The sequence below is a fragment of the Musca domestica genome, unplaced genomic scaffold (assembly GCF_030504385.1).
Source record: "Musca domestica strain aabys unplaced genomic scaffold, Musca_domestica.polishedcontigs.V.1.1 56, whole genome shotgun sequence".
Classification (NCBI taxonomy): domain Eukaryota; kingdom Metazoa; phylum Arthropoda; class Insecta; order Diptera; family Muscidae; genus Musca; species Musca domestica.
In genome coordinates, this window is record NW_026712356.1 from 1,079,235 (window position 1) to 1,106,832 (window position 27,598).

General features: G+C 35.4%; 1 protein-coding gene across 1 annotated transcript in view; it reads right to left on the bottom strand.

The window, feature by feature from the left end:
- The window catches only part of LOC101895704 (uncharacterized), a gene marked incomplete in the record, with an annotated part of 445,807 nt that overhangs the window by 359,690 nt on the left and 58,519 nt on the right, over positions 1 to 27,598 (bottom strand). The window contains 1 exon segment of the mRNA XM_059128648.1: positions 19,901 to 20,018. Within this exon segment, the coding sequence (XP_058984631.1) occupies positions 19,901 to 20,018 (118 nt within the window).

Below are 27,598 nucleotides of genomic sequence, written 5' to 3' on the forward strand. Positions count from 1 at the left end.
TGCAAAATATGGCATGCGTTATTTATTTCCATCTGTTTGAATTCAGACACATTTAAAAACGACCTGAGCTACACAGTCGATTATAAACAAACATTTTAGACATGTGGGAAGCGAACATTATTTCAACATCATTACATATAAAATTGTATTTGGTTATTTTTCGCCAGTCAATGTAACAAAAATATTAAGTATTGCCACTTAAAATTTTGTAAAATATTTCACTATGGAATTTGTAACTGAAGCTTTTGTGTAAAGAGTTTTTCGCATACTAATTGGTTGGCAATTGCTTGCAGTGTCTTTGTGTTTGAGTCGACATGACATAATGACATGTCATGTAATGTTGTGCCCTTTGATCGAAATGAAGCCTATATCTTCTACTTTGCCCCAATTTTCCAACTAGTTTTCGTTGTCAGTTTTATGGATCAATCTATCCTTTTTACTGTATATCAATCTGGATACTTATAAATAATTCAATTTTCATTTAAGACATACTTAATCTGTTTTCCCATTTTGAACAAATTTTGAATATACTATCAGAAAAATCAGAACTCTTGAAGCAAAACATAGCCAAATTAACAAATGCTCCATACAAATTAATGCACATCACAACAAGAACTCGAAAAAATGAGCATTTTGTTGTTTCTGATTTCCTATTGTTGCAACTGCTGGTGTTCCTGCTGCATTTACTGTTCCAATTTTCATCTCATTTATTTGCAACATTTCTGATGTTGTGCAGGGAAGAAGCGAAAAAAACACGATTTCAACACTTTGGCGAACTCATTGCAACAGTCAGCCTGCCAGTCAGCCGAGATATTTACAGGACGTAGCTTCAAGGAAGAATAAGGATTTCATTTGTATTTTTTGCCATATTTTTCTTTGTATTGTAAAGCATTGGGCCGGAAAACAGCATGCTCCATCGTTATGCTCTTTAGTTCTGATTCTTATGTTATTGCCGGCTATATTTTTTCTTCTTTTTCAATTACTCCTCGCTATGTGTACTGTGCCATTTGGCATAAGTATTTCTGGAAAAATATTGTAATAATGGATTGAAGAGGTATATAGAGGCTTGGCTTGGCATTAAAGTTTCACGTTTGCAGCATGCTTTTTTTGTTGTTGTAAATGGCATAATAAATTTATTGCAAAAACATTTAAGGTAAAGAGGTCATAAATGTGAGGGAACAAAATCTGGATATTCATAAGTTGATAGTGTTTTATTTAAAATTTTCAAACGAAAAAAAAACTCTTTGGAGTTAATATTGAGAGACCATCAGATCTGTTATGGTGGATTTATTGAGAATATTTAAGAATCGCCTTTTTTAAATTAATTTTCAAAGCCCACCATGAATTTTTAAGAATATTTTTTCAAACTCAGTTTTTTTAAGAATATATTTTTCAAGGACAATCAATGTTACAAACGTGGGTTTTGAAGGCCTAACCGCGGATTATTTATGGATTATTCTTTAAAGGACTTATCAATGGGAAGAACAATTTTTTAAATATTGGATATCTTACAAATAATTTTTAGGGACTAATCGCTTATTTTTAATGAATATTTTGTCTAGGGCCAATGCTGAACGAATATTGCTTAAAGACTAATCGTGGATTACTGAAGAATATTTCTTCTAGGAGAATGATAAAATGATGGACTTTTTAGAATATTTTATATGGATTTTTTTATTTTATTCTTAGGACTAGTCCAGGATTTTTGTACACATTTTTTAAGAACTAATCGTGAATTGTTTAAGGATTTTTTATAATTCTTTTCCAAGGGAATAATCGTGGATTTTTGGAAAACATTTTTTTAAGAAAACTCATCGATTTAAAAATTTTCAGGGACTAGTTTCATAACGAATATTTTTTAAAGGACTAATCATGTGTTTTAAAAAATATTTTTGAGAAATAAATGTGGAATTGATCCTTTAATATTATTTAAGGATATTTTTTTAGAAATCAATGTGGACATTTAAGGAATATTTCTTAGAACCCATCGATAATTCTTAATATTATTTTTTTGAAAACCAATCGTGAATTTTTGCCAACATTTGTAAGAATATTTTCAACCATTTTTTCAAGTATTTTTTTTAGGAGCCAATTCTAATTTTTTGAGAATAATTTAAGGACCAATCCTTATTTTCCTTTTGAATTTGTTTTTTTTTTAGAATAATTTTTAGGAATTCTTTTAAGTATTTATTATTTTTTGAAAACAAATCGTGGATTCTTTTGCAAAAAATTTTGAGAATATTTTTAATATTTTTTTTTTTTTTTTTTGAGAACATTTGAGAGACCTATCCTTGATTTCTTTTGAAAAAAAAATGAATAATTTACAGGAATATTTTCAAATACCCATCACCGATGTTTATACCCTACGACACTGTGTTGAGGATATTATAAATTTGATTGGGCCAAAAATTATGTAACGCCTCGAAATATTGATTGATCTTCCTATTTTGCCGAGCTGAGTCGATCTGGCAATGTATGTCCGTCCGTCCGTTTGTCCATGTTAATTTGTAATCACGCTACAGATCACAATTATGGATCGATCGCTACAAAATTGAAGATGGAGATGGGGTTATGGTCAGAATAGAAGCCTATTGCTTTTGGAGATTTTTTTGGAGAGGGGTTGAAGGGACCAAATAACTGATTCCTGATTTAGCAGTTGCTCTACAGGTCGCAATTATAGACCAATCAGGGGGCTAGAGCTTAGGGCTGGGCAGAAGTCTTCCCATTTGGATGGTCATCGGGTAATATTTAGTGGGCGAAATAGACCATTATATTTGTGTTAAATAAAACTCAAATTTTTCATTAAACCGCGAATATTTTTAATCTCGGCGAAATCTCAAATAGACGAAAAGGTCAATTCTTACCTTTACGTAGATGGCGCGATAGTAAATCTATCAAATATACAGGGCTGTCCATATTCGACGGACCCATCTGGCAACGCCATAACTTTTGACAGAGATGTCACATCGCTTAATGACATACCGCGTTTGAAGCGTCAGTCCAAGCAGATTTTTACCACGCGAGCGCTCTGAAATAGTTGAAATTTACATTCAACAGAAGAAGTCAATTGTGAAAAAAAGTGAGAAGTGCGCCTTCTAAGAACACTATTAAGCGTTTATACGAAAAATTTTCGACTGCTAAGGCTCTTTCTAATCCGAAAAGGCCACATATATATAGCAAAGTATACACAATGTAGATATACAAAGAAAGAGGATGTTATATCTCAAGAATGGCTAGACAAACAAATTTTGTCAATTCAGAATGCCCTCTTGGTATAAACGAATAAAATCTAAAAAAATCGCATAAAAAGATGCCAATAATGATGTTAATATAGATCTTGTAGTATTTTATGAAATTTTTAATTTTTTTTTATATTTTTTATCGCATGCGATTTTTTCAATTTGACTTATAATATTGAAGAATACATTTTGTAATATTTTTTCACCTTAAAACACAGGTTGGGGTTATTATATACAGATAGCAATTATCGTCCCATCCTCAAGAAAAATTTTCACAAGGGTAGGCTTAGGCTCAGAATGGCTAGGCCTATTGTTTTTAAAGATGTCCGCAATATATTTCATGAAATGAACCAACATTTAAAAATGTTCCTGATTTTGCAGTCGTTATAAAGGTCACAAATAGAAAGCAAATTGAAAAACACGAGATCTCCCATGAAGTTAGAGTTTAGGACAGCGACAATGAATAGAATTTACCACTACTTTGGTGTAAAAAAAAATACCAACATTTCTATTCTACCGAAACGCTGAAAATAATTTTCAGGTCTAAATTTAGATATACAGAGGGGCCTCTTGCATTTGAAGATGATCGCAAAATATTTAGGGGATCAAATGAACCAAAAATAGAAACATTTTCCTGATCACACAATTGAAACCAATCGACATGGAATTTTTCATGAGAAGAGAGTTAAGGACAGGAAAGAAGTCTAGTATTTTGGATGACCATTGGATTATATTTAGCTGTAAAATAAACCACATCCACTGACAGCACGACGAAGTACGTAAATATTAGCCAAAAGTCCCTGGTCAAAAAGTGAAGAGTAATATCTGGGCATATTCGGAAAGTAGAAGGAATCACCTTTCTAACGATACCTTCCATATACGCGTATCCTTTTTTGATCCTGAGATATAGGCCAAAACATATTTTGTCCTTTAAAATCGTATTTTTCGATGATAAATTTTTTTCTCAAAATTTCTACAATGAAATGCTTAGATCAATACATATTCGGAAAGTAGAAAGAATCACCTTTCTAACGATACCTTCCATATACGCGTATCCTTTTTTGATCCTGAGATATAGGCCAAAACATATTTTGTCCTTTAAAAACGTATTTTTCGATGATAAATTTTTTTCTCAAAATTTCTACAATGAAATGCTTAGATCAATACATATTCGGAAAGTAGAAGGAATCACCTTTCTAACGATACCTTCCATATACGCGTATCCTTTTTTGATCCTGAGATATAGGCCAAAACATATTTTGTCCTTTAAAATCGAATTTTTCGATGATAAATTTTTTTCTCAAAATTTCTACAATGAAACGCTTAGATCAATACATATTCGGAAAGTAGAAGGAATCACCTTTCTAACGATACCTTCCATATACGCGTATCCTTTTTTGATCCTGAGATATAGGCCAAAACATATTTTGTCCTTTAAAATCGTATTTTTCGATGATAAATTTTTTTCTCAAAATTTCTACAATGAAATGCTTAGATCAATACATATTCGGAAAGTAGAAGGAATCACCTTTCTAACGATACCTTCCATATACGCGTATCCTTTTTTGATCCTGAGATATAGGCCAAAACATATTTTGTCCTTTAAAAACGTATTTTTCGATGATAAATTTTTTTCTCAAAATTTCTACAATGAAATGCTTAGATCAATACATATTCGGAAAGTAGAAGGAATCACCTTTCTAACGATACCTTCCATATACGCGTATCCTTTTTTGATCCTGAGATATAGGCCAAAACATATTTTGTCCTTTAAAATCGTATTTTTCGATGATAAATTTTTTTCTCAAAATTTCTACAATGAAACGCTTAGATCAATACATATTCGGAAAGTAGAAGGAACCACCTTTCTAACGATACCTTCCATATACGCGTATCCTTTTTTGATCCTGAGATATAGGCCAAAACATATTTTGACCTTTAAAATCGTATTTTTCGATGATAAATTTTTTTCTCAAAATTTCTACAATGAAATGCTTAGATCAATACATATTCGGAAAGTAGAAGGAATCACCTTTCTAACGATACCTTCCATATACGCGTATCCTTTTTTGATCCTGAGATATAGGCCAAAACATATTTTGTCCTTTAAAATCGTATTTTTCGATGATAAATTTTTTTCTCAAAATTTCTACAATGAAACGCTTAGATCAATACATATTCGGAAAGTAGAAGGAACCACCTTTCTAACGATACCTTCCATATACGCGTATCCTTTTTTGATCCTGAGATATAGGCCAAAACATATTTTGACCTTTAAAATCGTATTTTTCGATGATAAATTTTTTTCTCAAAATTTCTACAATGAAATGCTTAGATCAATACATATTCGGAAAGTAGAAGGAATCACCTTTCTAACGATACCTTCCATATACGCGTATCCTTTTTTGATCCTGAGATATAGGCCAAAACATATTTTGTCCTTTAAAATCGTATTTTTCGATGATAAATTTTTTTCTCAAAATTTCTACAATGAAACGCTTAGATCAATACATATTCGGAAAGTAGAAGGAATCACCTTTCTAACGATACCTTCCATATACGCGTATCCTTTTTTGATCCTGAGATATAGGCCAAAACATATTTTGTCCTTTAAAATCGTATTTTTCGATGATAAATTTTTTTCTCAAAATTTCTACAATGAAATGCTTAGATCAATACATATTCGGAAAGTAGAAAGAATCACCTTTCTAACGATACCTTCCATATACGCGTATCCTTTTTTGATCCTGAGATATAGGCCAAAACATATTTTGTCCTTTAAAAACGTATTTTTCGATGATAAATTTTTTTCTCAAAATTTCTACAATGAAATGCTTAGATCAATACATATTCGGAAAGTAGAAGGAATCACCTTTCTAACGATACCTTCCATATACGCGTATCCTTTTTTGATCCTGAGATATAGGCCAAAACATATTTTGTCCTTTAAAATCGTATTTTTCGATGATAAATTTTTTTCTCAAAATTTCTACAATGAAACGCTTAGATCAATACATATTCGGAAAGTAGAAGGAATCACCTTTCTAACGATACCTTCCATATACGCGTATCCTTTTTTGATCCTGAGATATAGGCCAAAACATATTTTGTCCTTTAAAATCGTATTTTTCGATGATAAATTTTTTTCTCAAAATTTCTACAATGAAACGCTTAGATCAATACATATTCGGAAAGTAGAAGGAACCACCTTTCTAACGATACCTTCCATATACGCGTATCCTTTTTTGATCCTGAGATATAGGCCAAAACATATTTTGTCCTTTAAAATCGTATTTTTCGATGATAAATATTTTTCTCAAAATTTCTACAATGAAACGCTTAGATCAATACATATTCGGAAAGTAGAAGGAACCACCTTTCTAACGATACCTTCCATATACGCGTATCCTTTTTTGATCCTGAGATATAGGCCAAAACATATTTTGTCCTTTAAAATCGTATTTTTCGATGATAAATTTTTTTCTCAAAATTTCTACAATGAAACGCTTAGATCAATACATATTCGGAAAGTAGAAGGAACCACCTTTCTAACGATACCTTCCATATACGCGTATCCTTTTTTGATCCTGAGATATAGGCCAAAACATATTTTGTCCTTAAAAATCGTATTTTTCGATGATAAATATTTTTCTCAAAATTTCTACAATGAAACGCTTAGATCAATACATATTCGGAAAGTAGAAGGAACCACCTTTCTAACGATACCTTCCATATACGCGTATCCTTTTTTGATCCTGAGATATAGGCCAAAACATATTTTGTCCTTTAAAATCGTATTTTTCGATGATAAATTTTTTTCTCAAAATTTCTACAATGAAATGCTTAGGTCAATTCATATTCGGAACGATTTTCTCAACAAATTCTTGTTTGCAATAAATGTAATGCAAAAATGTTTATAATCATAATTCTTACACATTAACAATTTAAATTATGTATTTTCATTTCATGTATTTATTTCTGTATTAGTATTTTATTTACTAGGGGATAATAAAAATCGTTTTTCGTAAATCAAACAAATGACTTAGATTAAAAGTCTAACATGTTGAAAACGTTTTTATTATAACCTAGAAAATCGTTTTTATTTTCCGCTCATATACAAAAACGTTTTTGAACTGTTATACACTGTTATACAACTGAAAGTGTTCGAAAATTAAAAACGTTTTTATCTTCACGCACATCAGTTATATGGGGGATATACGAAGACAAGGACCTGCACAGACAATCTCCTGTCATAGGCTGTAGCATCCATTACGAACATCAAATACCAAATTTGAAAGAATTCCGGTGAATAATGTCGCTAAAATCAACAAATTACCGAATATCGGGAGGTACCGTTATATGGGGGCCATACCAAAAGGTGGACCTAAATGGCCCATTTTCAATAACAAAAGTCCTGCAGACATAATATACATTTGAGTTAAATTTTATCAATCTACTTCAATTCGTTCGGAAGCTGGAGTGATTTCCACAGACGGATAGACTTTGTGGGGTCTAAAATGTATACTTCGAATGTATAAGCCCTCCATACTATGGTAGAGGTTATAATTACGTTGAAGAAGTTTGAACCTCTTAACTCTACATTTAAAGTAGTACTTTTCGAATATATGGACCTGGAAGGCAAAACAAATTTAGTCTTAGGAATTCTTCGAATTTTCTGAAAAATTAACCCTTTCTGAACCGGAAAGGTTTAATTTTATTGCTAATTAAATTTAACATTATATTGACGGACATGTATCCGTTGTCCAACTTAGATCGAGTTCGGAGATAGGCAACATCGGTCCACCCCTTCTGATACCTCCCTAACAAAGGGTCAGAATTTTAAAAAACATTAAGCTTAAATTTAGCATATTTCGACACAAAATCTGGTGTGAAAATATTATATCGTTCTGGTACCTCGCCACAAGGACGCAAACCATTTAAATAACAAAATGCTCATAAAATGCCAAATAAGCATTCGATCCTTTGTAAGCTTCACAAATTCCAATATTTCTTCCAACACAAGATCTGATGTGATATTGGCCCACTCTTTTTGTTATTTCTCCCTCAAAGGGTAGCCATTTTCAATGTTGATATCTCACATAACTTGAAAAATAATTATTCGCATAAAATTGTAAATAAATGTAAGATTTTCTTTAAATCTTTTTTCGGATTTCAAAATATATGTATAGAAACGGCCGATAGATGTATAGGCAAAACCGACTGTTAATTTGGGACAATTTGTATGGAAGGATAAAAATACTAAAGGGCCCGTCGCGTTTCTGATTTCTGGGGTTGTGCTGAGCAAAAAAGTCTACTAGACCATATATCTACGGCGAAAATCGGGCCCGCCCATTTTGACTTGAATTTTTTTTTCTCATACTTTATTTTGTTGTCTTGGAAAACATATAAATTGCGTTCGGCTTATGTTCCGTAAACTATTTGTAATTTTGACTTTCATTCAAAAGAAGAGTTTTAGCTATTGTGTCGGGCTATAATTTCTATAAAAATATTTCTTACAAAAACTTCATTTTTATTGTTAACAAGTGAAAAATATAGAAAATTCAAATTTCAGTAGATTGTTTTTGTTTGAAAATATTAACATTTTTTGCGCTCATATTTCTTAAAATATTTGAGGCAATGACTTACTTATAAAAGATTTGCAGCAATTGCTTCGGCCTACACTTTCTTTTTACTTAGAAAAATCTTTGTTTTCATGGCCAAAAACTCGAAAATGCAGAAAATTCGCTGTGTTTTAAACTTTTGTATATATTTTGGTCTTGGTCTTTTTTGCTCAGTACAACCCTAGGATTCAGAAACGTGATGCGCCCGTTAAGGTTTTCAACCTACCCTATTTTACATCTTTCCGTAATATGAACCAGCCAAAGAAAGACTTTTTTTAAAGGCTTTTTCTTTCTAAAGAATGGTTGAGGTCTTCTGTATATAACATGAAGTCAACACTATCGAAGATATGTAATTAATCGTAAAGATATTAAAAACCTCCAAAGGTCGTTCAGCTTTATAAGATGCGAAAAACGTATTATAACTATAGAAAATCTGTACAAGTCCCTTTAGCTTTAGAAGGCCTAGTAAAAACCTCCTGCCTATAAAATACCTGTAAGCCAGCTTCAAGCTATAAAAGAAAAAAATTTACAAGGACCTGTCCTTTAAAGTCCTGAAAAATATCAAAATCATTTATGAACAGAAAACCTGCAAAAACTCCTTAATATGGATAGCTCTTCTTTTTATGGAAGTCCTGTAAAATCTCATTTGTCCATTGAAGACCTATAAAAAGAAAGTTATAGATCTGATTCTACTACACTTTCTGCCATAACCTCCACGAAAGTTTCAACAATTTTGAAGGAAGGTAGCCCAAAATTTATCAGACTTACGTCAGGATCGGTTATGTGAAATATTGATCCGCTGAGGGTAGATATCGGTCGGAACACCGCCAGAAACTTTATGGTTCCTTATTGAATAATTTAATGAATAAATTATACTTAAATTCTCCAACAATTAACTGTCATTTTATTCGCTTAATAATTTCATAATCTACGAGTAGCTTCTGTTTTCTCTGCATTATTATTATTGTTATTGTGAAAACCCTCTTTTCATAATCCACTCAAATTCCCATAAACCCCGACAATAAATCATGGTGTAATCGCAAATGAATCTGCATACAAATTAAATCAACTTTTACGCACACCACACTTCACATGGCAGTGAGTGAGTGAGTGATAGTGGCTCGAACTCTCAGTGTCCTTTGGCATTTAGCGACGACGACACATCATCGTTCTGTGACACAAATTCCAGTCAATATGCCACCACCACCACCACCACCACCCAATGGCATATTTAAAGTTTATAATGAAATTTGCAAACAAATATTTTACATTTATATGAGAGCCAACATTCGCATGTATATGTGTATGCAGGAAATTGGCATACACACACAGACAGACATACATTTGCTGTGACATTTAACTTAATATTTCTATGGAATCCTTGATGAAAACGACAAGTTCTTTGGAACAACGACTGTGACTGCAAAATTAAATTCGTACTACCACCTACCTCACTCTCCGCCAGCCAAACCCGCACTCCGTCCAGTAATAGTTGGCTTTAAATGCAAAAGTGTTGAAGTGGAAGGGGGAATGGAGCAGCAGAACTTGACAATTTTCCATTTCATATTTCACCAAAAGGACAATTACCTACCCTGCTTCTCATATTCATGGAGAATAATGGAGGGGTGGGTCACCAAACCAAACAAATTCTCCTGCATATGGTATGTCGAGGTGAAGTCATATCACACAAATACTCGACTTGAATGCGACAGTTCACAAAATTGGCAGAACAAAAGTCATTGCATTTTTTCCAGTTGTTTGTTGTTGCCGTTATTTTATTGTTTGGCATTTTTCAGTGATAAAGTGAGCAATAAGCATTGCCAAATTAATTTAGACAAGACCATTTGGTTAAATGGCCGACGAACGAGCTACCCACCACCCAGCTGAAAGGAGCTGCACCATATGGAGCTGTACTGAAATTTGAAACCTTTACAGGTCGTTTAGTTCCATGGAAACATTTATGACGCAGTTGTGAAATGTTATACGAGGGTTTGTACAACCATTAAATCTTCTTCGAAAAAGTAGGTTGAAATTGCTGCACAGCTACGACAAGGGAAATTACAGAGGAAATGAGGTTTTAGAGAATTTAACTTAAATATGATTTCAATTAAAAGAAATTTGAAAAAATAAATAAATGGTAAAAATTTATAAATACAAAAGGTTATGCCTTTCAGGATTTTGTATTGCATGTGTGGTGCATACTTTCAGGGGCATAACTCATAAAATGGGGTATTGAGTTAAAAACATTATTTTTTAAAGATTCTTACTTATATCCTTTGGTAATTTTTATGTGCTCCACCATACATAGTATGGAGGGTATACAGGGTGACATGAAAAAAGTGCAACCAACTTCAGACTGCTAAATTTCTAAATCACTCGTCCGACAGCTGTTAAAATTATTCCAGTGCCTTTTTAGTCAGAATTTTCCAGAAAACAAGTTATTCGGGATGGAATTCAAGCGAAGTAGTGTGGTTTCTTTATATTTGGCTGGAAAACCACAAGTGGCTTTCGTTAGAGCACTGCAGTATTTAAATGTGAATAAATCTTTTGTGACTCGTACCATCGCTCGTTACCGTGATATTGGTAGCGTAGCCCGACTTCAAGGAAGTGGAAGGAAGGAAACAGCAACATCAGCAGAAATGTTTCGAGAAGTAAAGACGCGACTTCATCGAAACCCGCGTCGCAGTTACCGAAGCTGAACTTATCACAATAATCCATTCGGCAAAGCTCGGGGTAAAGCCATTGAAATTCCAAAAAGTTCAAGAACTTACACCGCAACAGAAAGAAAATAGACTCAAAAGAACTAAGAGTTGCTTCGCTTGGCCGAAAGTGGTGAACTGCCGAATTTGGTTTTCTCCGATGAGAAAACATTCGTTGTTCAGCAGTTTGTAAACAAACAAAATGATCGTATTTACTTCTCAAAGAGGTCAGCTGAAAATGTACACCTTCGGTTGGCCGCCATGTCAGCCGATGGTCGCTCTCCGCTCTTATTAATTGACCGTGGTATCAGAATAAATGCCGAATATTATCACGAAAATATTCTGGAGGGTGTATTGAAGCGTTGGGCACGTAAACACTTTGGCCGCAGACCTTGGACATTCCAACAGTACGCAGCACCACCGCACTCAGCACGCGCCACCCAAGAATTGTTACAAAATGAGGTTCCTCGCTTCATTTCCAGCGCACCAAAATCTCCGGATACCAATCCGTTGGACTATTGTGTCTGGAGTATTATGGAAAGCAAGGTTGTCACTAAAAAATACCACAGTGATGATCACCTCAAGCGAGCGCTTCGTCGGAAATGGGCCAAAATACCGTAGAGCAACATTCGGGTAGCGTGTGACTGTTTCATTGGCATTTGAAGGTCATAATTCGTGACCAATTCGAATAAACTAAACTTATTCTAAAAACTCACCCTGTATACCCTTTGCAAAGACTTGAAATTGTAAAGACTAAACAAAATGCATTTTGAGCAAATTGTTGGTTTCTACAATACTAAGAGTAACAGATGTCCGTCAAGATAAATTTAAATTTAATTAGCAAAGTCACAAACCAAGGTGATTTTTTCTCCCGTTCGCAAAGGGTTAATAAAGAGAGAAAGAGAGAGAGGGAGTAGTAATTAAAGGTAAATTAAATTATATTAGTTTTCATCAAATTTCATAATTTTCCATACAAATATTAAATTTAAAATGAAATCGCTAAATAAAAACCTAATTAAAATTTACGTTGAAAAACTTTGAAACCCTTAACTCTACATTTAAACCGAGAATAAAATATTTAAAAATCAAGCGGTGTCAAGGGTGGGCACAAATGAAAGGTCTCGAGGAGTACTTTCCGAATATATGGACCTTTCATTTGTGCTCAGCCTCGACACCGCTGCATTTTTACTTTCTGTTCTCTGGACCCTTTTATCTGCAATTTCCCTAAAATTGAGCGATAATTCTTCAGAAACTTCAACAAATTCCTAAGTCTGAAATATTTTTGACTATAAGGTCCACATATTCGAAAAGTACTCCTCGAGAGCTTTCATTTGTGCCCAGCCTCGACACCGCTTCATTTTTAGTTTCTGTTCTGTGGACCCTTTTAACTGCAATTTCCCTAAAATTGAGCGATAATTCTTCAGAAAATGCAAAAAATTCCAAAGTCTGAAATTCTTTTTGACTATAAAGTCCAGATATTCGAAAAGTACTCCTCGAGACCTTTCATTTGTGCCCAGCCTCGACACCGCTTCATTTTTAGTTTCTGTTCTGTGGATCCTTTTATCTGCAATTTCCCTAAAATTGAGCGATAAATCTTCAAAAAATTCCTAAGTCTGAAATTCTTTTTGACTATAAGGTCCACATATTCGAAAAGTACTCCTCGAGACCTTCCCTTTGTCCGCAGCCTCGACAACGCTTCGTTTTTAGTTTCTGTTCTCTGGACCCTTTTATCAGCAATTTCCCTAAAATTGAGCGATAATTCTTCAGAAAATTCAAAAATTTCCTAAGTCTGAAATTATTTTTGACCATAAGGTCCATATATTCGGAAAGTACTCCTCGAGACCATTTTTAAATATTTTATTCTCGGTTTAAATGTAGACTTAATTTGATGAAAACTAATATAATTTAATTTACCTTTAATTTTTCTCGGGTTTACTACTCCCTCTCTCTATCTCTACCTCTCTTTCTCTCTTTATTAACCCTTTGCGAACCGGAGAAAAAATCACCTTAGTTTGTGTCTTTGCTAATTAAATTTAAATTTATCTTGACGGGCATGAGTAACAGTTCATGGCAGAGACATGTTAATATAAAAACAGCAATTGTAGAAACGAATAATAAATACAAATTTTAAAAATCAAAAATTTTGGTTTCAAAATTGTATTTCGAAGACCTTCTCAATTAATTGCATATTGCCTTAGCGGTTTAAATCAGTTAACATTGGTAGCTATATTGATATGATATCGTAACAACAGAGGTATTTTCACAGATTTGCCATATTTTGACTCTGTATTGTCCTATCTTTACACCTCTATGTCTTTGCCCCACTGTAGCCATATGGCTAAAGATGGTATAAAAAGGTCTGCTAACTACGGAAGACCTGTAATCGGTATTGTAGCCACAGAAGTCGTGGTTTCCTAAATATAGACCTCTTGTAAATTTTGTTTATCCTTAAAAAGACCTATAGAGGCCCTCTAAATGGTCTTCTAGTTATAGAAGATCTATCAAAGTAAATTATTTCTAGCTTCAAAAGTCCTGAAAAGGACTGGACTTCTGCATTATTTTAGACATGCGTCCTTCTAGACATGGAGGACTTGCAGAAGGTCTTTTTTTGCATGAATGAACCGTAGAAGATGTTCTTGGACATAGACCACTTAAAAAATACTTTCCTTCTTGCTTCTGTCTACAGAACGTCTGCAAATGGCCTTTTATCGTCAAACATTTGTTCTCTTAAAAACTGAACTGATTGATTTAAAGTCTAAACCCTTGCTATAGCTTGCTTCTGTTCTTCCATATTCTTTTACAATAAATTTCACAAAAACATAAAACCTAATTAACAATTACCAGGAAGAACCAGATAACTTTCATTTATTATGACAATTAAATTACTCCGTCGAAGGACATCATCACTTGTTTTTTTTTGTACTTAATTCTTTTAGCTGTTTGACAATATGTTCACTAATAAGATTATTTGTTTGACAATGATAATAGTAATACAATTAAGTTTTCTGTTGTTCATGTCGACTTTATTGTAACTATAAAAATATATATATCAGCTTCCATTCATTGAGTCACCGTCGACGACAACAACAGTGGAGAGCAGAAGATAATACAAATCCGCAAAACATTTTAATTAATTTTATTATTGTTGTACGTTTTTTTTTCCTCTATCTTTGATGCTTCATACATCTTTAGGTTTCCATATCTATTATCTTAGAGGCATCAAAACAAACAAACGAACAAGTAATTGAATTGTATTGCTTGCTTGCAGCAACAGCAGAAACTACTACTGCTGCTGTTGCCACTCTGATGTCTCCAATGCATAGCTTGGACAGGCGCCTGTTGCCACAGAATCCACTAAATGGAAGATTCTGCTCTGGAAGTGATGGTGATACAAATCCAGTCAATATACAATTATTTTATTCATTACTGCCGTTGGTATTGTTGCTGATGCTGGTGTTGTTATTGCATCACGTCCATAATAACAGAACAAAAACAAAAAAGAACAAGAACATATACAAAAAACCCTGTACACACACACTACATGCATGACATTATTAGATTTCCATTCTTTCCCCATCTCAAAGAGATGTGAATCAATGAAAATGTCTGTGTGACTGAATAACTGGATATTGACTGAGTGACTAAAGAACACAATGGTATCCATTTTTTGTTCTTCACCAAGCATGTGTATTCATACATGCATACATACATGTCACAGCCATATGTGGTCTTTAGTATCACTTTTTTAATGTCTTATCAACTATCAGGATGAGAAGAAGGGAGACTTTTTCAAACAAATATTTCAAAACAATAATTTGTTGTGACAATCGGGATTACGGATAATCCATCCTTTATCCACTTTAAGCGAATTATGTAAATTTATTAGAAAACATAGAAAAAGCATAGAATTCAAGCGTGTGATTTCTTTATATTTGACTGGATATAAATGTTTTGGCAGCATATAAATGAGAATAAATCTTTTGTGTCTCGTACCATCGCTCGTCAAGGAAGTGGATTGAAGAAAACAGCAACATCAGTAGAAATGGTTCGAAAAGTGAAGAAGCGACTTGATCGAAACCAGGGTCGCAGTGGCCGAAAAATGGCTCATGAGCTGAACATATCACAATATTCCATTCGGCAAATATTGAAAAATGAGCTCGGGGTAAAACTAAAATAGACTCAAAAGAGACCAGTAAAGAAAGTCTTAAAGTCGGCCCCGCCCGATGATACCCTACAACACTTTGCTAATTTAGTAGAGCTGCGCATAACAATTAAAAGTTTTTATGGGAGAATTCAATCATCATACACGCTATGATTATAATTATAATTTAAAGTTCAAAGGACTAAATATGCCGAAGCATTAGTATCTTTTAAATTCGGACTTGTTTTGCCCATTTGGTGCACAATTAATTTGAAATCGGATAAAAATATATATGGGAGCTATATCCAAATCTGAACCGATCTCGATAAAATTTGGCAAAGATATTTCTGAGCTGTATTTGATATATTTCCCTGAATATTATTGTTACGGAGTGCATATTACGGCTGTGGGTAACAAATATGACAAATCGGATGAACAGTATATATGGGAGCTATAGCTATATCTGAACCGATCTTCACCAAATTTGACATACTAGCTTCTAGACACAATTCGGTCGTAAGTGCCAAATTGCATCCAATTTGGGCAAATATTAGACTTTTGGTTCACAATCAAAGGTAAATCGGACGAAGTTGTATATGGGAGCTATATCCAAATCGGAACCGATCTCGATAAAATTTAGCAAATGTATTTCTAAGCTGTATTTGATACTTTTTCCCAAATATTGTTATTACAGAGTGCATATTAAGGCTGCGGAGGACAAAAATAACAAATCGGATGAACAATATATATGGGAGCTATATCTATATCTGAACCGATTTCAATCACATTTGGCATACTTATTTTTAGGTCCAATCTGATCATACGTGCAAAATTCCATACTATTCGGACTGATATTACACGTTTGGTGCACAATAAAAGGAAAATCGGACGAAGATATATATGGGAGCTATATCTAAATTTTGACCGATTATCTCCAATTTCAATAGGGTTCGTCCTTGGGCCAAACAAATGATTTGTGCAAAATTTCGTCTGGATAGGGCAGTAAATGCGAACTGTACTTTCTTTACAAAAATACATGGACAGACGGCCGGACGGACAGACGGACGGACGGACATGCATAAATCGACTCCGAATGTAATTCTATGCAGATCATCAAAAGGAACTATGGGTCTATCTCGTTTCCTTTTGCCTGTTACAAACAAATGCACAAAGACATAATACCCTGACCACCTTGTGGTGTAGGGTATAAAAAAGAGTGTCTTCGCTTGACCGAAAGTGGTGACCTGCCGAATTTGGTGTTCTCCGATGAGAAAACATTCGTTGTCCAGCAGTTTGTAAACAAACAAAATTATAGTGTTTACTTGCCAAAGAGGTCAGCTGAAAATTTGCACCTTCGGTTGGCTACCAGAACTCAAGCGCCGGCCATGGTGATGGTTCGCGCTCTCCGCTCGTATTAATCGACCATGGCATCAGAATAAAAACCGAATATTATCACGAAAATATTCTGGAGGGTGTATTAAAGTCTTGGGCACGCAAACATTTTGGCCGCAGACCTTGGACATTCCAACAAGACTCAGCACCATCGCACTCAGCACGCGCCACCCAAGAATGGTTACAAAATGAGGTTCCTCGCTTCATTTCCAGCGCACAATGGCCACCAAAATCTCCGGATACTAATCCGTTGTCTGCGTATTTTGGAAAGCAAGGTTGGCACTAAAAAATGCCAAAGTGTCGATCATCTCAAGCAAGCACTTCGCCGGAAATGAGCCAAAATACCGCAGATCAACATTCGGACAGGGTGTGACGGTTTCATTGGCCGTTTGAAGGCCATAATTCTTGCCAGAAGTTACCAATTCGAACGAATCTAAACTTATTCTAAAATTTGATGTTATTTCCGACATTTTTTGCTTTCATTCAATAAAGTTTAAAAAATGTAAAAATGATGGCGTTTGACTTTGTTGCAGTTTTTTATGTACATATAAACGGGTTGGTATGGGCAAACTTACAAGAACATAGAACATTTATATCCAATTTATGGGAAATCATAAATTCCATATTCATCTCAGGTTTCTGGTTGAGAGACGTATATTTAGATATAGCAAGTTGTGAAGAATCGCTGACTTGTTTCGCAAGTTATGACAGATAAAAGTATTGAAAATTGTGACCCATTGTGGGTGAGGTACCAGAAAGGGGTTCGCAGATATATTTCATCTTTACAACAGATCTTGTATGTGTGAAATTTGAGAGTTGGATGCTTATTTCGCTTTCTTGGAGAGTTTTGTTTTTCAAAATCTTGAACCCTATGTGGGGGGACAGGTAGCAAAATAAATGGTCCAATCTCTACCATCTTTATAACAGATCTGGTGTTGATGGCAATATTAAGATTTACCAAGTCTAGAATGGAATCGGATATTAATTTCGTTTTTTTTTTTTTTGTGGGCTTCATGGATATTCAAAATTTTAAACCTTTGGGGGAGAGGTACCAGAAGGAGTGGACCGATATATCCCATTTTCACAACAGACCTTGCGTCAGTAAAAATAATGGGATGTGTGAAATATAAATAGAACCTGGTGCTCATTTCGCGTTGTATGACCTTCATGGATATTCAAAATTTTAACCCTTGTAGGGGGTGTACCAGAAGGAATGGTCCGATCTCTACCATCTTTATAACAGATCCTGTGTTGAAGGAAATATTTAGATGTGCAAAGTCTAAATGGAATCGGACGTTAATTTCGTCGTTTTGTGAGCTTAATGGTCATTCAAAATTTCGACCTTTTGAGGGGGAGGTACCAGAAGGAGTTGACCGCTATATTCCATCTTAATACCAGATCTTGAGTTTATAAAAAGTTCTTGAGTTTGAAGACAATCGGACTCTCATCACATCACATTTTATAAGAGTTGTAATTATTCAAAATTTCGACTAGGCACGTTTTGATCGTATCAAATGATATATATCCTCTCTAGCATAAAAAAAACATAAAATTCCTCTTGTTCAGAGACCCACAATGAAATTTGATTTAGAATATTTCTACCTTTGGACTTGGTCTAAAGAGAACTAAGGTATAAGACCATTATTTCAATGAGACAAGTTTCGACCTTAACAAATGATATACACCCCCTATAGCCGCCATAAAGCTGAGGAAATAATTGCCTAAGTTGCCAAAAAAAAATAATATCCATGACGATCAATTTAAAATTGTAGTAGCAAAGACGCAAACATTTTTCAATATTCTTTAAAAATTTATACTAAAGTTATACAGGGTGAGATAGAAAAACTTCAGACTGCTGTCATTTCTAAGCCACTCGTCCGACAGCTGTTAAAAAGTCCGACGTTAAGGAAATGGGCGGAACAAAATAGCAACATCAGCAGAAATGGTTCGAAAAGTAAAGAAGCGAATTGATCGGAACCCGCGTTGAATCGGAACATATCGCAATATTTCATTCGCCAAATATTGAAATATAAGCTCTGGATAAGGCCATCGAAATTCCAAAAAGTCCAAAAATTTACACCTTGACGGAAAAAAATAGACTCCAAAGAGCTAAAGAGTTTCTTCGCTTGGCCGAAAGTGGTGAACTGCCGAATTTGGTTTTCTCCGAAGAGAAAACATTCGTTATCCAGCAGTTCGTAACAAACAAAATGATCCTGTGTACTTGCCAAAGAGTTCAGCACCTTTGGTTGGCCACCAGAACTCAAGCGCCTGCATGTCCGTCAAGATAAATTTAAATTTAATTAGCAAAGACACAAAACAAGGTGATTTTTTCTCCGGTTCGCAAAGGGTTAATAAAGAGAGAGAGAGAGAGATAGAGAGAGGGAGTAGTAAACCAAAGAAAAATTAAAGGTAAATTAAATTATATTAGTTTTCATCAAATTTCATAATTTTCCGTACAAATTAAAAAATTTAAAATGAAATCACTGAATGAAAACCTAATTAAAATTTACGTTGAAAAACTTTGAAACCCTTAACTCTACATTTAAACCGAGAATAAAATATTTAAAAATGAAGCGGTGTCGTGGCTGAGCACAAATGAAAGGTCTCGAGGAGTACTTTCCGAATCTGTGGACCTTATAGTCGAAAAGAATTTCAGACTTAGGAATTTTTTGCATGGTGATGATGTGGGCCGCCATAACAGCCGATCGTCGCTCGCTGGAGGGTGTATTGAATCCTTGGTCATACAAACATTTTGACGGTCCTCAAATTGTTTAAATTCAAATTAACTGTACTAAAGAGTGGACTTACCATTGCGTGAAACATCCAGTTCCACAAGATTTTCAAAATGTTGTATATCCGGAGGTAAACGAGCAATTTCATTGTCACTCAAGCCCAATTTCCGTAAACGATGGAGTCTGAAGAAATTCTGAAAAAAAAGACGAAAAACATTTGGAAAATTAATAATTTTGAAAGAAAAAAAACAAAACGTTGATGGAAAAACAAAAACACCAACAACTGTAAGTAACCCAAATCTAGGGCGTCCCAACATTATTTCTCTAAACTTGTTGCACGATTTTTGTGCAACAACAAGCAAATCAAGTCATACAACACCAAAGCCCAAAGAAAAACAAAGGCCAAACTATCAAAGGCAAAACATAATCTTTCTTCATCAGCGTCATCAGGGCTGTCATAGCAAAAAAAAGGAAAAAGAAGAGGGGAAAAAGGAACGTTGATGACATGCAACTCACGAATGTGAAAGAAGTAAGACACAAAAATGAAAACACCACAAAAAAGTCTAAACAGGGGATAAAGAAAGTGCTGCCCCCCTCCCCCCCCCCCTTCTGCTGATATTATCCCTCTCCCCAAAAAATGTCTTGGGAATGAAGGAGATTTGAATTATTTCAGGAATAAGATTATGAAGCTATGTTTTCAAATGAAAATCCATTTTTGGTATGGAGTACCTGACTGAATGCCTAGGTTGGATGGCGGGATGCAAACTGTTCCTGCAACCACAATATTATATTTCCTTTTTTCTAGTTTAGAGGTTTGTTCCTTCTTTCGTTCGTTCGCTCAGACTGACTAACTGACTGACTGACACATAGACAAAGTGGCGTTGTTGTTGACGGTGGTGCTGGATGGTGGCGGATGTGATGCTATGACTAAGTGCCACGTCAGACTGCATATTGAGGAGTAATAAATTTACAATTTCATGCCATTTGTAACAATGAAATATTAAAGTACAACATGCTGTGCATCTGGCCATCTCTACTCCCCTGCACCTGCTGCCAGTCAGCCGGCTGACATTTCCCTCTTCCCGAGCTTACAAAGGCAAACAATCTTTACTTTCAAATTGGCCATAGGTGAATGTAATGGATGAGATAGATGGTTGCCGTTCCAACGAAGCACCATCATCATCTGGAAGACCTACATCTGCAAGCAACAAATGATGACGAAGACATGCTGATGCTGAAGTTAGACGACAAAGTCAACGTTGCGGTAAGCAAGAGATACCGCCAACGAAGCAGCCAGTTCTTGCTACTCTACAACGAGCAGAGGAGAGATCATGTCCAGAGGTTGAATGTGGATGTGGATGATCGTATTACCATGTCTTTCACTAAAGTGAAATAAAAGGTGGGTAATTTAATTCATGTTTAGGGTATCTAGGGGTATCATGCTTCACCCTCCCCTCCCCCACTAGACTTGGCTTAGAGACAGACCATCAAACACAAAAATGTTAACATTCACAAACGTTTTTTTTTCTGTCTGTCTGCTGTTTTGCTTTGAACGTGGATGAATGTTAAAGGTGTTACAGATTACTTTTCCATTTTGTCCTCCTTACTCCTACCCCAGTCTCTTCCGCCGGAGAGATTTTAACAATCATGCCAAATGACTTTCAAATGATGACGATCCATTTATTAAAATCACGAATCCTAGTTTTTTTCTCTTCATTTTCTTTTTTTTTGTGGTTGGCGTTTCTAGTTCGCTTTATTGCCATTTAATCGGGATGTTGTAGTTGATGTTCTGAATTTCATTTTATTGGAGCAAAATAGAAAGGACGACTGCATGAAAAATAAAAAAACAACAGCAAAGATTATTAGAAATCTTAATTTGGCGGAAGATTAATTGCCTGTAGGATGAGCGAAGACAATTTTTTAACCGAAACGAATTGTCCAAAGTTTTCCAAACAAAAACGAGAGCATGGAATATGATTATTAAACTAGACCATGGGAAATGGAAAGGAGAATCAACAAAAAAATTAAAAAGCTGAAGATTTTCTTTGTAGGAAGAATAAAAATATTGGGACTAGGAATTAAAAATTTAATATCTTTGACGAAAACACTCATTTGTTTGGTAAACCGGGACGAAGGTTGGGAATACCTAAAAAACGTTATTTTTCTAACATTTTTGTAAATTTTACATGGGTAACATATGTCTTGCCTAGTTGGGACACACATTTGGATAAAGGTGGTTCTAAAAAGCCAGTACTAAATAATTGGCTCTTCTAATCGAAAAAGTCAGGGAAGTCCCTCAGACCATTCGTTCATGTATACCATTTTTGAGGGACATACCAGAAGATTGGACCAACATATCCCAAATGTACATCTGATCTACATATATTCCAATGTGAGAAATTTGAAGAGAACTATTGAATCACTTAAATTTTCATAACAGCTCCCACATTCATTCTCACCTACTTTTCAACCAACTGCAGACTGCTGTCATTTCTCAACCACTCGTCCAACAGCTGTTAAAATTATTCTAGTGACAGTTCGTTATATTGTTTACAAGCGTACAAAGCATTTTGGTAAAAATTTTCCAGAAAAAGTTATTCGTGATGGAATTCAAGCGTAATAGTGTGATTTCTTTATATTTGGCTGGAAAACCACAAGTGGCTATCGTTAGAGCACTCCAGCATTTAAATGTGAATAAATCTCTTGTGTCTCGCTCGTTACCGTGATACTGGTAGCGTAGCCCGACGTCAAGGAAGTGGACGAAAGAAAACAGCAACTTCAGCAGAAATGGTTCGAAAAGTAAAGAAGCGACTTGATCGAAACTCGCGTCGTGGTGGCCGAAAAATGGCTCGTGAGCTGAAAACCTCGCAATATTCCATTCGGCAAATATTTAAAAATGAGCTCGGGGTAAACCCATTGACATTCCAAAAAGTGCAACAACTTACACCGCAACAAAAAAAAATAGACTCAAAAGAGATAAAGAGTTGCATCGCTTGATCGTGGTGAACTGCCGTATTTGGTTTTCTTCGATGAGAAAACATTCGTTTTCAGCTGAAATGTGCACCTTCGGTTGGCCACCAGAACTCAAGCGCCGGCCATGGTGATGGTGTGGGCCGCCATAACAGCCGATGTTCGCTTTCCGCTCGTATTAATCGACCGTCCTTGGGCAAGCAAGGCCTAAGACATTCCAACAGGACTCAGTACCATCGTACTCAGCACGCGCCACCCAAGAATGGATACAAAATGAGTTTCCTCGCTTCATTTCCAGCGCACAATGGCCACCAATGGTATCCGGGGATTCCAATCCGTTCGACTATTCTGTCTGAAGTATTTTGGAAAGCAAGGTTGGCACTAAAAAATACCAAAGTGTAGTTCACCTCAAGCAAGCGCTTTGTCTGGAATGGGCCAAAATACCGCAGAGCAACATTCGGGCAGATTGACGGTGACGGTTTCATTGGCCATTTGAAGGCCATTATTCGTGCTAAAAGTTAACCAATTCGAACAAATCTAAACTTATTCTAAAATTTGATGCTATTTCCGACATTTTTTGCTTTCATTTAATAAAATAAAAACCAGTAAAGAAAGTCTTAAAGTCGGCCGGGGCCGACTTTATGATACCCTACACCACTTTGCTAATTTAGTAGAGCTGCGCATAACAATTAAAAGTTTTTATGGAAGAATTTAATCATACACTCTATGATTATAATTATAATTTAAAGTTCAAAGGACTAAATATGCCGAAGCACTTGTATCTTTTAAATTCGGACTTGTTTTGCCCATTTGGTGCAAAATTAATTTGAAATCGGATAAAAATATATATGGGAGCTATAGCCAAATCGGAACCGATCTCGTTAAAATTTGGCAAAAATATTTCTGAGTTGTATTTGATATATTTCCCTGAATATCATGGGTATGCACTCGTTGGAGTGCATATTACGGCTGTGGGTAACAAATATGACAAATCGGATGAACAGTATATATGGGAGCTATATCTATATCTGAACCGATCTTCACCAAATTTGACATACTACCTTCTAGACTCAATTCGGTCGTAAGTGCCAAATTTCATCCAATTTGGCCAAATATTAGACGTTTGGTAGGTAAATCGGACGAAGTTATATATGGGAGCTATATCCAAATCTGAACCGATCTCGATAAAAGTTAGCAAATGTATTTCTGAGCTGTATTTGATATATTTCCCCAAATATTGTTGTTACAGGGTGCATATTACGACTGCGGAGGACAAAAATAACAAATCGGATGAACAATGTATATGGGAGCTACAGCTATATCTGAACCTATTTCGATCAAATTTGGCATACTTATTTTTAGGTCCAATCTGATCGTACGTGCAAAATTCCATACTATTCGGACTGATATTACACGTTTGGTGCACAAAAAAGGCAAATCGGACGAAGATATATATGGGAGCTATATCTAAATTTTGACCGATTTTTCAATAGGGTTCGTCCTTGGGCCAAACAAATGATTTGTGCAAAATTTCATCTGGATAGGGCAATAAATGCGAACTGTACTTTGTTTACAAAAATACATGGACCTTTTGTCTGTTACAAACAAATGCACAAAGACATAATACCCTGACCACCTTGTGGTGTAGGGTATAACAAGAGCATGGAATATGATTATTAAACTAGACCACGGGAAATGAAAGGAGAATCAACAAAAAAAAAAAATCAAAAAGCTGAAGATTTTCTTTGTAGGAAGAATAAAAATTTTGGGACTAGGAATTAAAAATTTAATATTTTTAATTAAAACACTCATTTGTTTGGCAAACCGGGACGAAGGTAAGGAATACCTAAAAAAGGTTATTTTTCGGACATTTTTGTAAATTTTACATGGGTAACATATGTCTTGCCTAGTTGGGACACACATTTGTATAAAGGTGGTTCTAAAAAGCCAGTACTAAATAATTGGCTCTTCTAATCGAAAAAGTCAAGGAAGTCCTCCCTCAGACCATTCGTTCTTGTATACCCTTTTTGAGGGACATACCAGAAGATTGGACCAACATATCCCAAATGTACATCTGATCTACATATATTCCAAGGTGAGAAGTTTGAAGAGAACTAATGAATCATAATAGCTCCTACATTCATTTTCATCTACATCTAAGATGAAAAAACTGCAACCAGCTGCAGACTGCTGTCATTTCTCAACCACTCGTCCGACAGCTGTTAAAATTATTCTAGTGACAGTTCGTTATATATATAAGCATTTTTGTGAGAATTTTCCAGAAAAAAGTTATTCGTGATGGAATTCAAGCGTGATAGGGTAATTTCTTAATATTTGGCTGGAAAACCACAAGTGGCTATCGTTAGAGCACCCAGCATTTAAATGAATGAATAAATCTCTTGTGTCTCGTACCATCGCTCGTTACCGTGATACTGGTAGCGTAGCCCGACGTCAAGGAAGTGGACGAAAGAAAACAGCAACATCAGTAGAAATGGTTCGAAAAGTAAAGAAGCGACTTGATCGAAACTCGCGTCGCGGTGGCCGAAAAATGGCTCGTGAGCTGAAAACCTCACAATATTCATTTCGGCAAATATTGAAAAATGAGCTCGGGGTAAACCCATTGACATTCCAAACAGTGCAACAACTTACACCGCAACAGAAAGAAAATAGACTCAAAAGAGTTAAAGAGTTGCATCGCTTGGCTTGGTTTTCTTCGATGAGAAAACATTCGTTGTCCAGCAGTTTGGAAACAAATTAAATGATCGTGTTTACTTGCCAAAAAGGTCAGCTGAAGTGTGCACCTTCGTTTGGCCACCAGAACTCAAGCGCCGGCCATGGTGATGGTGTGGGCCGCCATAACAGCCGATGTTCGCTTTCCGCTCGTATTAATCGACCGTCCTTGGGCAAGCAAGGCCTAAGACATTCCAACAGGACTCCGTACCATCGCACTCAGCACGCGCCATCCAAGAATGGTTAGAAAATGAGGTTCCACGCTTCATTTTCAGCGCACAATGGCCACCAAAAACTCCGGATAACAATCCGTTGGACTATTGTGTTAGGAGTAATTTGGAAAGCAAGGTTGGCACCACAAAATAACAAAGTGTAGTTCACCTCAAGCAAGCGCTTTGTCTGGAATGGGCCAAAATACCGCAGAGCAACATTCGGGCAGATTGACGGTGACGGTTTCATTGGCCATTTGAAGGCCATTATTCGTGCCAAAGGTAATCAATTCGAACAAATCTAAACTTATTCTAAAATTTGATGTTTCCGACATTTTTTGGTTTCATTCAGACGTTGTTGCATTTTTTAGCTCACCCTGTATTTTCAGGGACCCTCAGGATTTCAAACTAATAAATTTTGAAGGATCTGCAGAATTTTAGTTGATCATAAGTTTTTTAAGATCAATTTTCCCAAGACTAACAGAGCATTATCAGATGTTTTAAAGAAAATCTCATCAGCGACTATCAGAGCAGTAAAGACATGTTCTGTTTAGAGCAACTTGTTTTTGGGAGGATGCTATTCACAGAGTCAATATCCGAGAATTGTCATAAGTCGACTTTTGTGTTTTTTTTTTTTTTTTTTTTGTTTTAAAAAAATTCGAGAAATATAAGTGTAATTTATTCATATTCCCTTTCCGACTGGCAATGTAAAACGAAGATCTCTTACCACAGCTACCCAGACTTCAAGATGGCAACTCTAATATGTACATCCTAACCTTTCTTGCGTGTTTTGGCGCAAACCAATATAAAAATCTCTCATTTCAATGGCAGCAATAGTGAGGGTTGGGAGGTTTTTGGAAAATTATGATACCAACAAAAAAAATGACGACTGACTACATTGCTTAGGCATTAGAAACACTGCAACCATAATAATAATACGTTGGAGGAATGAGTGAGTGAGCGAGCGTTGTTTAGATGTTTAGAAAATGAAGATGAGCAGAAAATACCAGGAGTTCAGAATTTTCAACAAGCAACGAGCAGGCAGCGTAGAAAAAAAATAACTGTGTTTGGATGGCTGGCTGGCTAGTGGCAGGCCTATTGAGTTTATTATATTTTTCTGTTTAGTCGCATACATACGCACTTGAAGACAAACACTCATACAACAAAACACACGTGCTTGCCCCATCATCTCTGGTGGTAATACTAGCTTAACATGGTTAACAACAATTGTTGATGTCTGAGAAGAAAAAGAAGAAGACGACCAACCGACCGAGCGATGAACCGACCATGCGTTCTGCTTTACGTTTTGAAATTCATTGTCTCTAGAAAAAAAATTCTAAACCCATACGGACTCACACATACACACACTCCAGTTATGTGAATATGAAGAAGAGAAGAAAACAAGAATACAAAACCAAGTTAACCACCATTCTGAAAACATGGCTTAGTGAGTGGGTAGTAGATAGCTACAGCCAGGCTAGGGTGGTATCAGTTGAGTGAGAAAAAAAAGGAAACCAAACCTGAAAAGGTATGTGTGGCATGAAGTCGCCCTGAGTTGCGAGAACTTGGCTAGTATACAGGGGGAGAATTGTCGATGAAATGTTGTTCCTTGTCGAACACAGCTTTACTTCGGTTTACTACGACACCGAGCATTTTGTTGTTTGTACTTGGCTTTGGTGTGGACTTGGCTGTATGAGTATATTTATTCTGAGATGAGTTTATAATCATCAAAGTATGGAAATGTTCTCTCTGAGATTTACGAAAAAGATGTTATCGCCGACTAATATTATCTATTTTTTTTTTAATAAGGAGGGAGAGAGAGGGGCAAGTCATATAATTTAGAAAAAAATACCTAATCATCATTA